Source organism: Polypterus senegalus, chromosome 4 (assembly GCF_016835505.1).
Source record: "Polypterus senegalus isolate Bchr_013 chromosome 4, ASM1683550v1, whole genome shotgun sequence".
Lineage (NCBI taxonomy): Eukaryota > Metazoa > Chordata > Cladistia > Polypteriformes > Polypteridae > Polypterus > Polypterus senegalus.
The window spans coordinates 3,346,433-3,359,521 of record NC_053157.1 but is presented as its reverse complement, the minus strand read 5'-3'; the positions used below and the strand labels follow the sequence as shown (position 1 = coordinate 3,359,521).

Genomic DNA, 13,089 nt, shown 5'->3' with positions numbered 1-13,089 from the left:
TTAGCATTTAGTTCATGGTGGACTGTGAAAATGATTACAGACGCAGTACACACGCAAATGGTGTGCATGAGTTACGCTCCTTGAACTTTCTCACAGTGGGTATAAAAGATGCCTGCAATGGGAGCCTCTTTGATTGACATGGCAGATAGTGAACTCCAAATCAACAAGCTAATTAAAAGGGCAGGCTCAGGTATGGGACACTCTGGACCCTCTAGAGGTAGCTGAATGAAGACAAAACTGAGTGCCATTAAGAACAAAGCTGCACATTCACTCTCTGACTCACTAACACAGAGGACTTTCAGCTAACAAACTATTCAGCAGAATCGTGTTAAGAAACACAACTGGGGCTCCTTTATACTAACAGGCAATACACCTGTATAGCGCCTCACTGGGACTGTGAAGTCAGAAGTTTTCTTATTTTAATTTTCTTTGTTTTTAGTCATTCTGGTGTGTTCTGACTAAAGTTGGCAGGATGACTTTAATCAAGGACGTGGAGCTGGTGGTGGATTTTAGGAGGCCCAGGCCCCTCGTGGACCCCGTGATCATCAGAGGTGACAGTGTGCAGAGGGTGCAGACCTATAAATACCTGGGAGTGCAGCTGGATGATAAATTAGATTGGACTGCCAATACTGATCCGCTGTGCACGAGAGGACAGAGCCGACTATACTTCCTTAGAAGGCTGGCATCCTTCAACATCTGCAATAAGATGCTGAAGATGTTCTACCAGACGGTTGTGGCGAGTGCCCTCTTCTACGCGGTGGTGTGCTGGGGAGGCAGCATAAAGAAGAGGGACGCCTCACGCCTGGACAAACTGGTGAGGAAGGCAGGCTCTATTGTAGGCATGGAGCTGGACAGTTTGACATCTGTGGCAGAGCAACGGGCGCTGAGCAGACTCCTGTCAATCATGGAGAATCCACTGCATCCACTTAACAGTGTCATCTCCAGACAGAGGAGCAGCTTCAGCGACAGACTGCGGTCACCATCCTGCTCCACTGACAGACTGAGGAGACCCCACACTATGTGACTCTTCAGTTCCACCCGGGGGGGTAAACGTTAACATTATACAAAGTTATTGTCTGCTATACCTGCATTGTTATCACTCTTTAATTTAATATTGTTTTTTATCAGTATGCTGCTGCTGGAATATGTGAATTTCCCCTTGGGATTAATAAAATATCTCTCTCTCTCTCTCTCTCTCTCTAGTGTGTATGCATCTACGAGTTGTGATCAAAAAATACGGTGAATGTTTTAAAAAAAAAAAAAAAGATTTACAACTACTAGTCACCCTCAAAATACTCTCCTCCTCCACTTCGAATGCACTTATCCCAAAGCTCCTGACTCTTTGAGGAGCAGTTCTGGAAGTTTTCTTTCGAGAGTGTCTTTAGTTGGGCTGTTGCGCCTGCCTGGATGTCCTCAATGGATTGAAATTATTTGCCTTTCGTGGTCATTTTCAATTTAGGGAACCGCCAGAAGTCGCATGGTGCCAGATCCGCTGAATAAGGTAGATGCGGACACAGCATAATGTTTTTATTCAACAGAAATTGTCGTACTAAAAGGGATGTGTGACAAGGAGTATTGTCACGATGAAGAATGAAACCGTTTTCAACATTTTCCTCGTTTAGTGATGTTGAAGAACGTCCTGATCTTTTCTCATCTTCAACCAAGTCAGATCCATTACAAAATCGATCAAACCACTTGTAAACAGTCTTATTTGTCAGGGCAGTGTCACCATAAACCGATTTTAACATCTGATGGGTTTCCTGCTCTTTTTGCAATTTGAAACAAAATTTGATGTTAATAATGGATATCGAGCCACGCATTAACGACAAACTTGAAAAACGCATTTGAACTCAACAGTGGCTCACAAACGACTGATGGTATCAAACAAAGTTGAAACTTGTGACAAACTCGGTCTAGGATGGACCTGTCAGAACCTGCAGTGAATTGTTCTGCGTTCCTCTTGGATGGTGCTCTGCATCAACATTCATCGTACTTTTTGATCACACCACGTACTTTTGTACATATTTATTTAACTCTTTTAGGGCGTAATGTCGATTTTTGTCGACAGAAGGGGTTGAGGGCACATATCGACATGCAGGGGTAGAGGGCAACAATCAGCTGTCAATAGCGACAAAGCTCACTGTTACGTCACAGGCATTCCATCTCTGCTTGGAGGAATGTTAGACTCATCAATTCGACATCTATTTCCTTGCATGTACGTGAGTTACGAAATGTAAACAAAGGCAAGATGGCATCGACATCTCACGAGGGAGTGAAGCGAATACAGAAAACAAAATACTCAGCAGACGATGTTTTGCGCATTATCGCCGAGTCGGACTCTGACTTTTCAGAATCTGATTTTGTTGACAGCGATCAGGAGATCGAGCAAGAGAGTGAGGAACTGCCATCAGCTGATCGGACACTAGCCGATGCCATCCCAGCTGATCGGATTCGTACAGCCAACGCACCTACGGCAAGGTTCATGTGGGAGATATACCCAGACATTGATCTGTGGGAACCAAACTTGCTACCAGACTTCACAACACAGTGAAAAGGAAGAAAAACATTATTAACTGTAATGATTATAAGTATTTAACTCACAAATACCAAGGACTGTATTTTGTATTAATCATGCTGCAGAGAGCTATATGATTTTTTACTTCTATATGATTTGTTCTTCATTTAGGTAGAATAAGAATTAGGTTTGTGCACAGAATTATGTGATTAACTTACATTCTGTTATGGGAAAATGCTGACATCTTGATACTAACAGAACACCCTGTGGTATTATAAATCAATGTGAGTGTTTTCTCCAATTGTTGCTTAAAAATATAAGAAAACATGTCACTTATGAATTAATAAATAAGGATTATTAATCTAACCAAACAAATACAATGTCCTGCGGTGGGTTGGCACCCTGCCCAGGATTGGTTCCTGCCTTGTGCCCTGTGTTGGCTGGGATTGGCTCCAGCAGACCCCCGTAACCCTGTGTTCGGATTCAGCGGGTTGAAAAATGGATGGATGGAAACAAATATAATCTAATGAGGATATTAAAACTATAAGAATGTAATCTCTTTATAACTAATGTAATGAACTATAAGAAAATGCTTAAATTGGTCTTGTGTGTGTATACTGAGAAGGGTGTATTCCTTAGGAATGCCAGTGCCTGATAACTCTTAATTTTGGTATACTCCTGTATGTAATAAATCATAACGTAACCATAACTTATAGCAATCTAGGTATGACCTCAAAATGAACTGCTATGTTTTTGTCTCTCTTTGGCTAATGAACAAGCTAGGTAAATAAAAAGAAAGGAATTTTATTTTTTTTGCAGTAGTCTGTCTGATCCCAAATCAGTTGCGCTTAGCTGGGGGGCAGTCTACCAATTTCGTTAACTCACCAAGAATAAAGAAAAAAGAAATTGCTTTTTATTTTAAATTGGTGTTTTTGTCTCTCGTCGTTATCGACTTCACCGTCCACAACAGCATGGCTTGCTGTTGGACACGACAGATTACCAGCCGCTGGACTACTTCAGGCTGCTCTCTCCTGAGGCTGCTTTTCAGTTAATGTCAGATGAGACAAACAGGTATGCAGAGCAATTTTTTGAATCACGGGCTGTGCTTGCACCGCATTCTTGTTTTTCAAAGTGGAAACCCACAACAAACGACAAGATGAAGGGCTTTGTGGCTTTACAATACAGATGGGACTAGACTGGTGATATAACTTCAGGGAGCACTGGTCCAAATGTGCTTTGTCCCCTGGTGGCTTTGGACAGGTTATGCCGCGTGATGATAGGTACGTGCAGCTTCAAAGTTTTATTCACTTCTGTGATAACCAGAAGCAAATCCGAAGGGGTGAGCCAGGCTATAACCCCATGTATAAAGTTCAACACAGTACACACTAACAATATAAGTGAGAAAGTGCAGCAACAGATAATTGAAAAGGAGGCACCAGTGCAACACGTATTGTAAGTAAGCAGTGCAACGTGGCAATGCATGCAATTGGCTGCTTTGAGCGAGATCAGACTTGGTAGGACTTTGCGGTGTAACATGTATGTGAAATCATAGAGTATGGAGGCTCATACAACATGCAACACAGTAACATTTGTCAAAAGTAAATATTTTTTGTTGTTTTGATACATTAAATAATTTCTTTGTATTCTTTTTTTTTTTAAAATGTCAGTTTTTGGAAAAATATTCAGCCCTGGGAGAAAAGAAACAAATAAAAACCAAAATTGGACTTTCTGTAAAATTTCTATCTAGGGATAAAAAAAGTTCTATCTATCTTGGGGACCAAATATGCCGCAGCAAAGAGGATGGCAGCTATAGGTCCAGCTCATAGACTCTGAGCGAGGGAGAATTGTGGAAAAAATGTACAAGAAAAAAAATGACAAAGAAAACACTTTGTTGATAAGTGACAGAATCTTTACAATACGTTCAAAGTCAGCTGATACTCACTATAAAATCTTTGGAAATGTTCCAGCTGGGGACTACCTGGTACCAAGTTATAGAAATGAGGCTTGACAACTCCACTTGACAGCAAACTATAAGCCATCTCTGTGAGATTTATTCCAACAATTGCATAAGAATATCTGAAAATGCAAAAAATTTACAAGGTTAATAAAACGCCTTGAAATAACTCTTGTAAAAACACACAAATACCAGGACTGTTTTTTTTCAAGAGCAAAAGGTACAATTCATGGTTTATTGATTACTCAATAGTCCAAATCCTGATCACGGTAAAAGATAAAACATTCAGGGTTAACAAATTATTCTTGAGCTCTTGTCTAATCAAGCAGGGATTCCCATCATGCACTGGAGAGATTTGCAGCAGAGTGTTTTGCAGTTTGTTATGAGATGAGTTGTTCTTTTTGTTAATGGGTGAGCAGCTATTAAAAATGAAGGAGTTAAAGTACCTTGGGGGTCTTGCTTATGACTAAGGGGAGAAATGACTGTGAGATTTAGCAATGAATCAGTGCAACTGGGTTATTGTAGAGGATCATGGGAATGAGGTGTTAGCCAAGTCCTCAGGCAAAGCTTTCGGTTTGACTAGTCACTCTGTGTTACTGTCCTTACTCTATGCTATGGTCATAAGATATAGACAGTGCCCAAAAGAACAGCATTGTGAGTACATGCAGCCAAACCGCAGACCATGCATAGAGTCACTGATCTCACCATCTTCGATAGGGTGAAGATCTTAGCAACACAAGAGGACTACTGAGAAGAACCACTGCTTCTCTGGATTAAGATTAGCCAGTTTTGGGGGAATAGACAGATATAAAGTTCTATTTATCTGTCTATGTCCCAAATGGAAAAAATTTAGAGCTTTAGACAGAATGCTGACTGGGCATATTACACGATGAAACATTAGTTCATGCTTTTGGTTTTAGTCGAGTAGATTACTGTAATGCATTACTCTCAGGACCACCCAAAAAAAAGACATCAATCGGCTGCAACGAGTGCAGAATGCAGCTGCCAGAATATTAACTAGGAAAAGAAAATCTGAGCACATCACACCAGTCCTAGCGTCACTACACTGGTTACCTGTGCCATTTAGAATTGACTTTAAAAAACTGCTGATGGTTTACAAAGCCTTAAATAATCTGCTCCATCTTATATCTCATAATGTCTGTCACCTTACACTCCAAATCGTAACCTTAGATCTTCAAATGAGGGTCTGCTTAGAATTCCAAGAGCTAATCTTGTAAGATGTGATGAGGTAGCCTTCTGCTGTTATGCACCAAAATCTGGAATAGCTGACCGATAGAAATTCACCAGGCTAATACGGTGGAGCTTCATTTTAGTGTAACCATGATATTCTGTATATGCATTGATTTATCATTTCTATCATGGCGCCGTAATCTGTACTAACATCTACTACTCTCTGCTGTTCTTTTTCCGGTTTTCTGTGGTGGAGATCTGTGCCACCACCACCACCTGATTAGGGCACCATGCAGTCTCTACACTGGTGGATTGAAGGCCAGATGTCTACATGACCATAACCTCCTAATTCTTCCACGTGAAGCGTGAAAACCATGAGGACTGATTGAGAACATTTATGTTACGCCCAGCTCCCTGGTCTCATGGCCTCAGAACCCCTGCAGATTTTGTTTTGTTTCTCCAATCCTGTAGAGATATTTTTTTTCTGTCTTCTGAGCCATCAGACCTTACTTTCTTCTTTGTTATTTAGTATTGCCTAATCTTATTTTTATATCTCTGTTTTTTATAAATGTTTCTTTCCTCATCTTGTAAAGCACTTTGAGCTACATCATTTGTATGAAAATGTGCTATAGAAATAAATGTTGTTGTTGTTGACAGTACCACATAAAGATTAATGGGAAAAGACCCAGGGCACATTACAGAGATTCTCTCTCTCTCTCTCACCGGGCCTAAAGTACCTGCAAATATCACAAGAGGAGGAAGAATAGGTTACGATGGACTAGGAGACCTGATCAATCTGGGAAGAAATGACTAAAAGAAAATGACTGAATGAAAGAATGAACAAACTTACCCCAGTTTAGGGTGATTTGAATGTGACAGGACTTGTCGAGCTACTTCGGGATATTGCTCACTAAAGAATCTATTTCACAAAAATAAAAATAAAAAAGTTAAAATCCTGTTAGATATTATGAAATACAAAGAAGGAATTATTAGGAAACAAGAAAGTTATTCTGGAGATACTAAAAATAAAGCACCAAAGTGAATGGCATAAACACGGAAGTCTTAACAATAGAATTTTCTTTTATTGTTCACATTTTTTTTTTAGTTCAGCAAAGAAATCCTGACTTGTAAATTAAAATTTCCATAAAAATGCAGCTGTTTTGGTTTGTTTGCTGTCAAAGCTGGATTTACTATTTTAAGGTGTATTCTCATATGGTGCAAGAAGACCCAGTTGTGACAGCCATGTGCGTCTGTCCAAAAAAACTCTGACCCCGGTGGGCCAATTTTATTGAAATGTGGCACATGTAGTTTTCAAGGACGCTTTTGAGGCAGTTCAGTTTTCATTGAGGTATCTCAAACAGATTGCACTATGCAAAGTTTCAAATCAAAATATCTGAAAAGCTTTAACAAATTTGTGAGCTTGTCCATCTTAAAAAAGAAAATCAACTATAAATTAATTTACTGTTTCAATTTTACTTTGACAGTGGATGCATCGACTTGTACATTTTGAATATTTTCCTTTTTTACTCATCTGACAGCCACTTCGATCCCCAGCATAAGTCAGTCAAAACTCAGTGGAGGTGCGTGCTCAAGCCACTCGCACAGAAACACTCAATCACACAAACACAAAAAGTCACCTATGTTGAAGTGAATGGAAGAGGAAAGAAATTCTCTAAGTACCGCTCAATAAGCATCAATTGAGCTAAAATGTCCTCCATATTTACATCCCAGTACAGATGACCTCACATCTGTGTTACCAGCACATTGTTAAAAACAGACATTATTAAACTGCAGCTAAAAAGGGTTTGAACTAATTAATCGCACATGAAGTTGCGGCTCCCCTAAGTGATACAAGGATAGCATCGGGTCAGTTTATATACATTTAGTTGCCATTGTTCAACATGTCAAACCAGCGGTACCCGTTGATTCTCTGAAGAGACACAGTACTGAAGCAGTCCAGTCTTCGTCTCTGGTCACTGGATAGTGTCCATGTCTCGCAACCATATAGCAAGACAGGAAGCACCAGGACCCTAAAGACTTGGACCTTTGTCCTTTTGCAAAGCCATCGGGAGCATCACACACGCCTTTCCAGCGACCTCATGACCCCCTTTGCTCCCCCAATACGTCTACTGACTTCATAGGAAGATTCACCAGAGACATGAATGTCACTGCCGAGGTACGTAAACCTCTCGACACGTTCAACACTCTCCCTGCAGACAGACTCATTGCTGATGGCCGTGCCCAAGAGGTCATTAAAGGCCTGGCTCTTTGGTTTTTATCAGGACACTCGCAAGCCCAGACACTCGGACTCCTCACTCAGTCTCTCGAGTGCCCCGAGCCTCCATTGACTCCGCGAAGATCACAGCATCATCAGCAAAGTCAAGATCCGTTAATCTTTCTTCGCCAACAGATGCTACACAGCCACTGGACCCCACCACCCTGCCCAACAACCAGTCTATGCAAGCATTGAACAGAGTAGGAGCAGAACACACTGCTGACGGACCCCAGAATGAACTGGAAAAAAACACAGAGGTTCTGCATGGTTTTGACTTTGTGTTGAAAGAGCGGTTGCTCATGAAGACCCGAATGAGGCACATGACCTGCATTGAGAGGGAGGGTCAGATACAGCACTGTGGCCATGTGACGCAATTCCCCGAGGGTGATTCGGCTCGCAGGATCCTCATTGCTGGTCAAGGACTAAGGGTCATTTCCGGAGGGTGGGACTGGACCACGTGTCTGCCTGGAGGATTGCCAACCAGGATCCTAAGTTCTTTTTCGTGTGGCAAAGCGCTGTACCAGTGCACGCTTTCCAACCTGACCTGACCTGTTCGGCATGAGGACAAGCACTTATCTTATGAAACAATGAAAAACACCTGAGAAATCACAAACACCTTCGACACCAAATGTCTCAAAGCATTATGGTGCCCTGAAATGGTAGGATCACGTAGAAAAAGTGTTGTTATTTCTACATACTGTGACCGAAATGTATGCAAAAACCCTTAAATCAAAGTGTCCAACATGTGCTTTAATCATATTTGCATTATTTGAGTTAAACTATGGAGCTAAGCAGTAAATCAAGGAAAAATGTGTCTTAGTTAAAAATACAAGGGACGTTCAAAATGTTGAAGGTGGGAAGATTAGGAACTGGACATAAAAAGTCGGTAAGACGCCAGGAAAATTGCATCACAAAGGAAGGTGACTATGCAGAAAAGCGATGTCATTTGTTTTTGAAATTCTTAATAAAGAGTTAAAGTGCAGAAACTCTTTAACGTTCCTCGTATTATGGAGGGCACTGTGAAACGCTCCAACTGTCATATCAGTTAACTAAGCCGCTGAATGCTACGCCATGCATACATTTTCAAACTTGTTTACTTCAGATGCCAACATAATATGTAATTTTTCCAAACCTTTACATGAAACTGTAGTCTTACAACTCTCTTCAGGATGTGCTGTATTCTGTTTTCATTCAATTCTATTGCTCTTCTAATTTTGTCCGGAAAGCACACCTGCTTCTGTTGTTTTCTTTAAATGCATGTGTAATTCCTATTTAGTTTATATTTTAGTATTTACTCAAAGGTGTTATAGAGAATCCTTATATTATTTCACTTGTGTCCGTCCGTGCTCGATATAAACAACGGTTGCCACAACTACTACATCCCTCCACAACAATAGCGAGGAATTCCGTGTTCCTGGCAGAGTTTTGGTCTCAGGCATATCTTCAAGTCTTCACTTCTTCAATGTGACCGATTATCGACTGTGGTATTTGACTGTTTATTCGGTGCAACCTTTTTCACTGGCCGAAACTGCATTATGACACCAACATTTTACGCCTCCTTTTTCCTTCACTTCAACATAAGCCTCCCGATAAAATGAAAAGGCACATACAGCGTAGCAGAGACCAACAGAAACGCTCTCACCGGCCTACATACTTACAACGCCGCACAGAAGCAGAAACATCGACATCACGCCAGACCAACCAGTACAGGCAAGATGCTTTACAACAACAAAGACAACGTATGACAAAACACAGAGAGACATGATCTGAAGATCAGCAGCAGCAAGTCTTGCACAAAGACAGTGAATGAAAAGCAAATTACACACACAACCTTTCTGAAGAGCAACATGAGAAACATTATGACGGAAAAACTACAGGGATTCTATAACACTGGCAACTCCAAACAATTCCCTTTATATTTTGGCGTAGGCAATTCCCTGCTCGGTTAGCATATCGTACGACTATCACCGAGTCACAAGGACAAACATTTAAGAACATTGGAGTTTATTTGCCAGGCCCTGTTATTGCCCATGGCCAGTTGTACACAACCTTTTCCAGAGTTACAGAAGTGTACAGGTACTTGCTGGTTACACACAGGGTAATATTTTGCTGACAATAACATTTATGCAATAAATTGCGTTTTCCGACAATTATTATAAAAGCCGGTATAATACATTTCCTGACGGTCACCCTTCACAAATACTGACTTATAATTGCCCTGCATTTCCCTTCTTATCCAATATATGCTGTTAACTTGTTCATGTTACACTTTGTATTGTAAATATTCATGCTGTTGTAAGTGACTATAATAACATCCCATACTAACCATGTGACTATTCTAATACTGAGTTCTCTCCAAGGTTATTATAGTTTTGCCTTTTTATATTAGTTTTTATTTCTATACTAGGCTGACCCACCTTTTAAGGCGACCGACTTTTAAGTTGACCACTTCTTAAGGCAATTCAATATGTAGAACAATTTGATATTTTATACAAACTCATTAATTTAGTTATATTGCATTTGAGCGGTATTACTTTAATACTCATAGTTTCTGTTATTTTTGTGATGAAATTTAAACTTTTTTTCTATATTGAAGTCGCCCTTTTGAACCCCCCTGATATTTACTACGCGGTGAGGCATTTGTACTCCAACATTAATTATTTCCAGAGACATAATTATGTCTATTTTTCCAGCGCATCGCACACAAAAGCAAGGGAACGATGTGAGCACCAGAACTCTGCTCGCAGCATGTCGCTTCGTACCGCAAGCTGCAAGTAGTAAGTCTGTGATAAGCGGAATACCGATACGCTTTCCACTCACAGGACGGAAGGACAATCCCGACCGCTTTTATATAGTAAGAAAGAAGAAGAAGATATCGCACAATCTGGAGTAGAAAATCATCTTTTACCTGGAAAAACGAAACTACTAATCCCATTGTGCATTGCAAAATGGACGGGGCGTGTGTGAAACTCCGTGCCTGCGTAGCACTCACGGGACGGAAGGACAATCCCGACCGCTTTTATATAGAAGGATTTGTTCTGACCTTACTTGGAAATTCTGTTTAGTTTTAGTTTTCCTTCATCATGTTGTATTTTTAGTTTTAGTTCAGGTTTTATTTCACAAAGACCTTTCATTTTATTTATATATATATATTAGTTTCAGTTTTATTTTTAGTAATTATGGCATGGAGCGCCTACGGAGTTAGTTTTTTGTCACAGTCAGACAGAACTGTACACTTAACAGATTTGGATATGTGTTTAATGTTAGTGGAAGCTTACTATACTGCCTGGTTTACTATCTGGTTTTGTTTTTGTCTGATAAAAACCAGCATAATCAAAACTAGACACTGAATATGAACAATTTCACACAATTTTATAATTTTTTAAAAATATTTTCTCATGAAAATCACAGGGGCTTAGGATGAACAGGCCTCTTAGACTTGAATCAGTGTGCAGACCCCACTTAGCTGTATTGAGGGAAACAAAGAACAACAAGCATGTAGTGTCAAGGTTGGGGGTGGCGAGTCTTGAATAGCCCACCATAAGAACAGTAAACCCATAATGAGCAGGGCAAGAGCAGACAATAAGAGTATGGACAGGCACAAAACAACAGAGACTGTGTCTGAGATTAAGAACAACATATACATTATCTAAACTTGTTTATCCAGAGTAGGATTGCAGGAAACCTGGAGCCTACCGTAGCAGGTCTGGATGCAAGGCAGGAAAAATCCCTGGTATGCAATATGTATGATAAGGCTGATGTTAAGAACAAAAAGAATATGATATTTCAACTATTTATTTTGAGAGAGATACAAATATTTTAAAATATAATTCTGCTAATGGATTACTTTCACAATATCAGGTATTTTGAGTTGTGAATATGAACTAAAAAAGATAAATTAATAAATATGGAATAAATACAAAAACCCATTAGTAGTTTTTTATCACTTGTCAGACTCTCTACCTTTGTCTGAATCGCTTTGTTGTTAAACGATGCTTTTAAAGCAAAAGTGACTGGTCAGTAACAATATGCTGATCTTGTATGATGACCTCGTCAGTCTCTCGATGAGTGCCGTTTTATTTTCAAAAACCGGGAGTGGTCTCCCCTCGACTTTCTTGTATACTCAGATATGGGGATGGATATTTGAGGAGTAAACCGCAAGACAATGATTATATTTTTATATTATGTACATTAAGGAACCATCAACAACAAATCAAATTAAATTAACAATATATTGAACAATTATTATAAAAGTAAAAAGTTGAATAAATCGGGCTCTGCAGCTGTATAAATAAAAAAAAATTGAGTATGTGTTCAGGTAAAGTACCACTTCCGGGTGATGGATTTGGCCCAATAGTTAATACAGATCTACAATTGTGGTGTAGCAACCACATGCCGAATTTCATCCATCTATCTAGTTGCGTTTTTGAGTTATCGTGTTTATACATACACACACACACACACACACACGCGCACACACACACGCGCACACACACACACGCACACACGCGCACACACACACACACAATTCAAAAAATCAGTATTGTTGGACACTGGTTAGTCTATAACGTCAAGATTCATCAAAATATTGAGGTTGAATTTTTTCATGATTACTATACTCTCTCTCTCTATACTTCGTATATGAGAAAGTAAAAACGATTTCTCCTGTGTGAAGTGGCAAGTGAATTGCTGTCAACAAAAAGCAGACACCTGAGAAATAAACTGAAATAATACTCACTCGTGATTTTTCTGTCCATATGGTAAACGTTTTATTGACCAGCACATTCTGATTTCAGCCGCTTGAATTACATCTTGATATACAACAAGCACAAAGATAGGCGGCACGTAAATCGCTTTCTGTTTCTCATGCTTTACACACCCGCACTCAGCTCACTCTGTCACCGCAAATGCTGTGTGAATAGCCGCCCTCCATCACCAGCCACCGTTCACTGGATGAATATGTGCGGGCGGCTCGCGGTGGATGACTTTCTGTTTTAGAGTTAAAACTTACAAGGATTAAAGACTAAACGGCAAGAATATTCATTCAAAAACGAAAACTAAAAATATTTTAGTAAATTATTATTTTATTTCAGTTAGTCTTTCCAGATGCTTTAATAGTTTTGTTTAGTTTTTCATTTCGGTTTTGTTAATTAT

General features: G+C 39.8%; 1 protein-coding gene across 1 annotated transcript in view; it reads right to left on the bottom strand.

The window, feature by feature from the left end:
* Positions 1–13,089, bottom strand: part of elmod2 (ELMO/CED-12 domain containing 2) — a 51,277-nt gene that overhangs the window by 13,522 nt on the left and 24,666 nt on the right. The window contains exons 7-8 of the mRNA XM_039750175.1: positions 6,511–6,579; positions 4,458–4,591 (exon numbers count right to left, since the gene is read on the bottom strand). Coding sequence (XP_039606109.1) covers positions 4,458–4,591; positions 6,511–6,579 — 203 coding nt within the window. The remainder of the gene's footprint in view (positions 1–4,457; positions 4,592–6,510; positions 6,580–13,089) is intronic.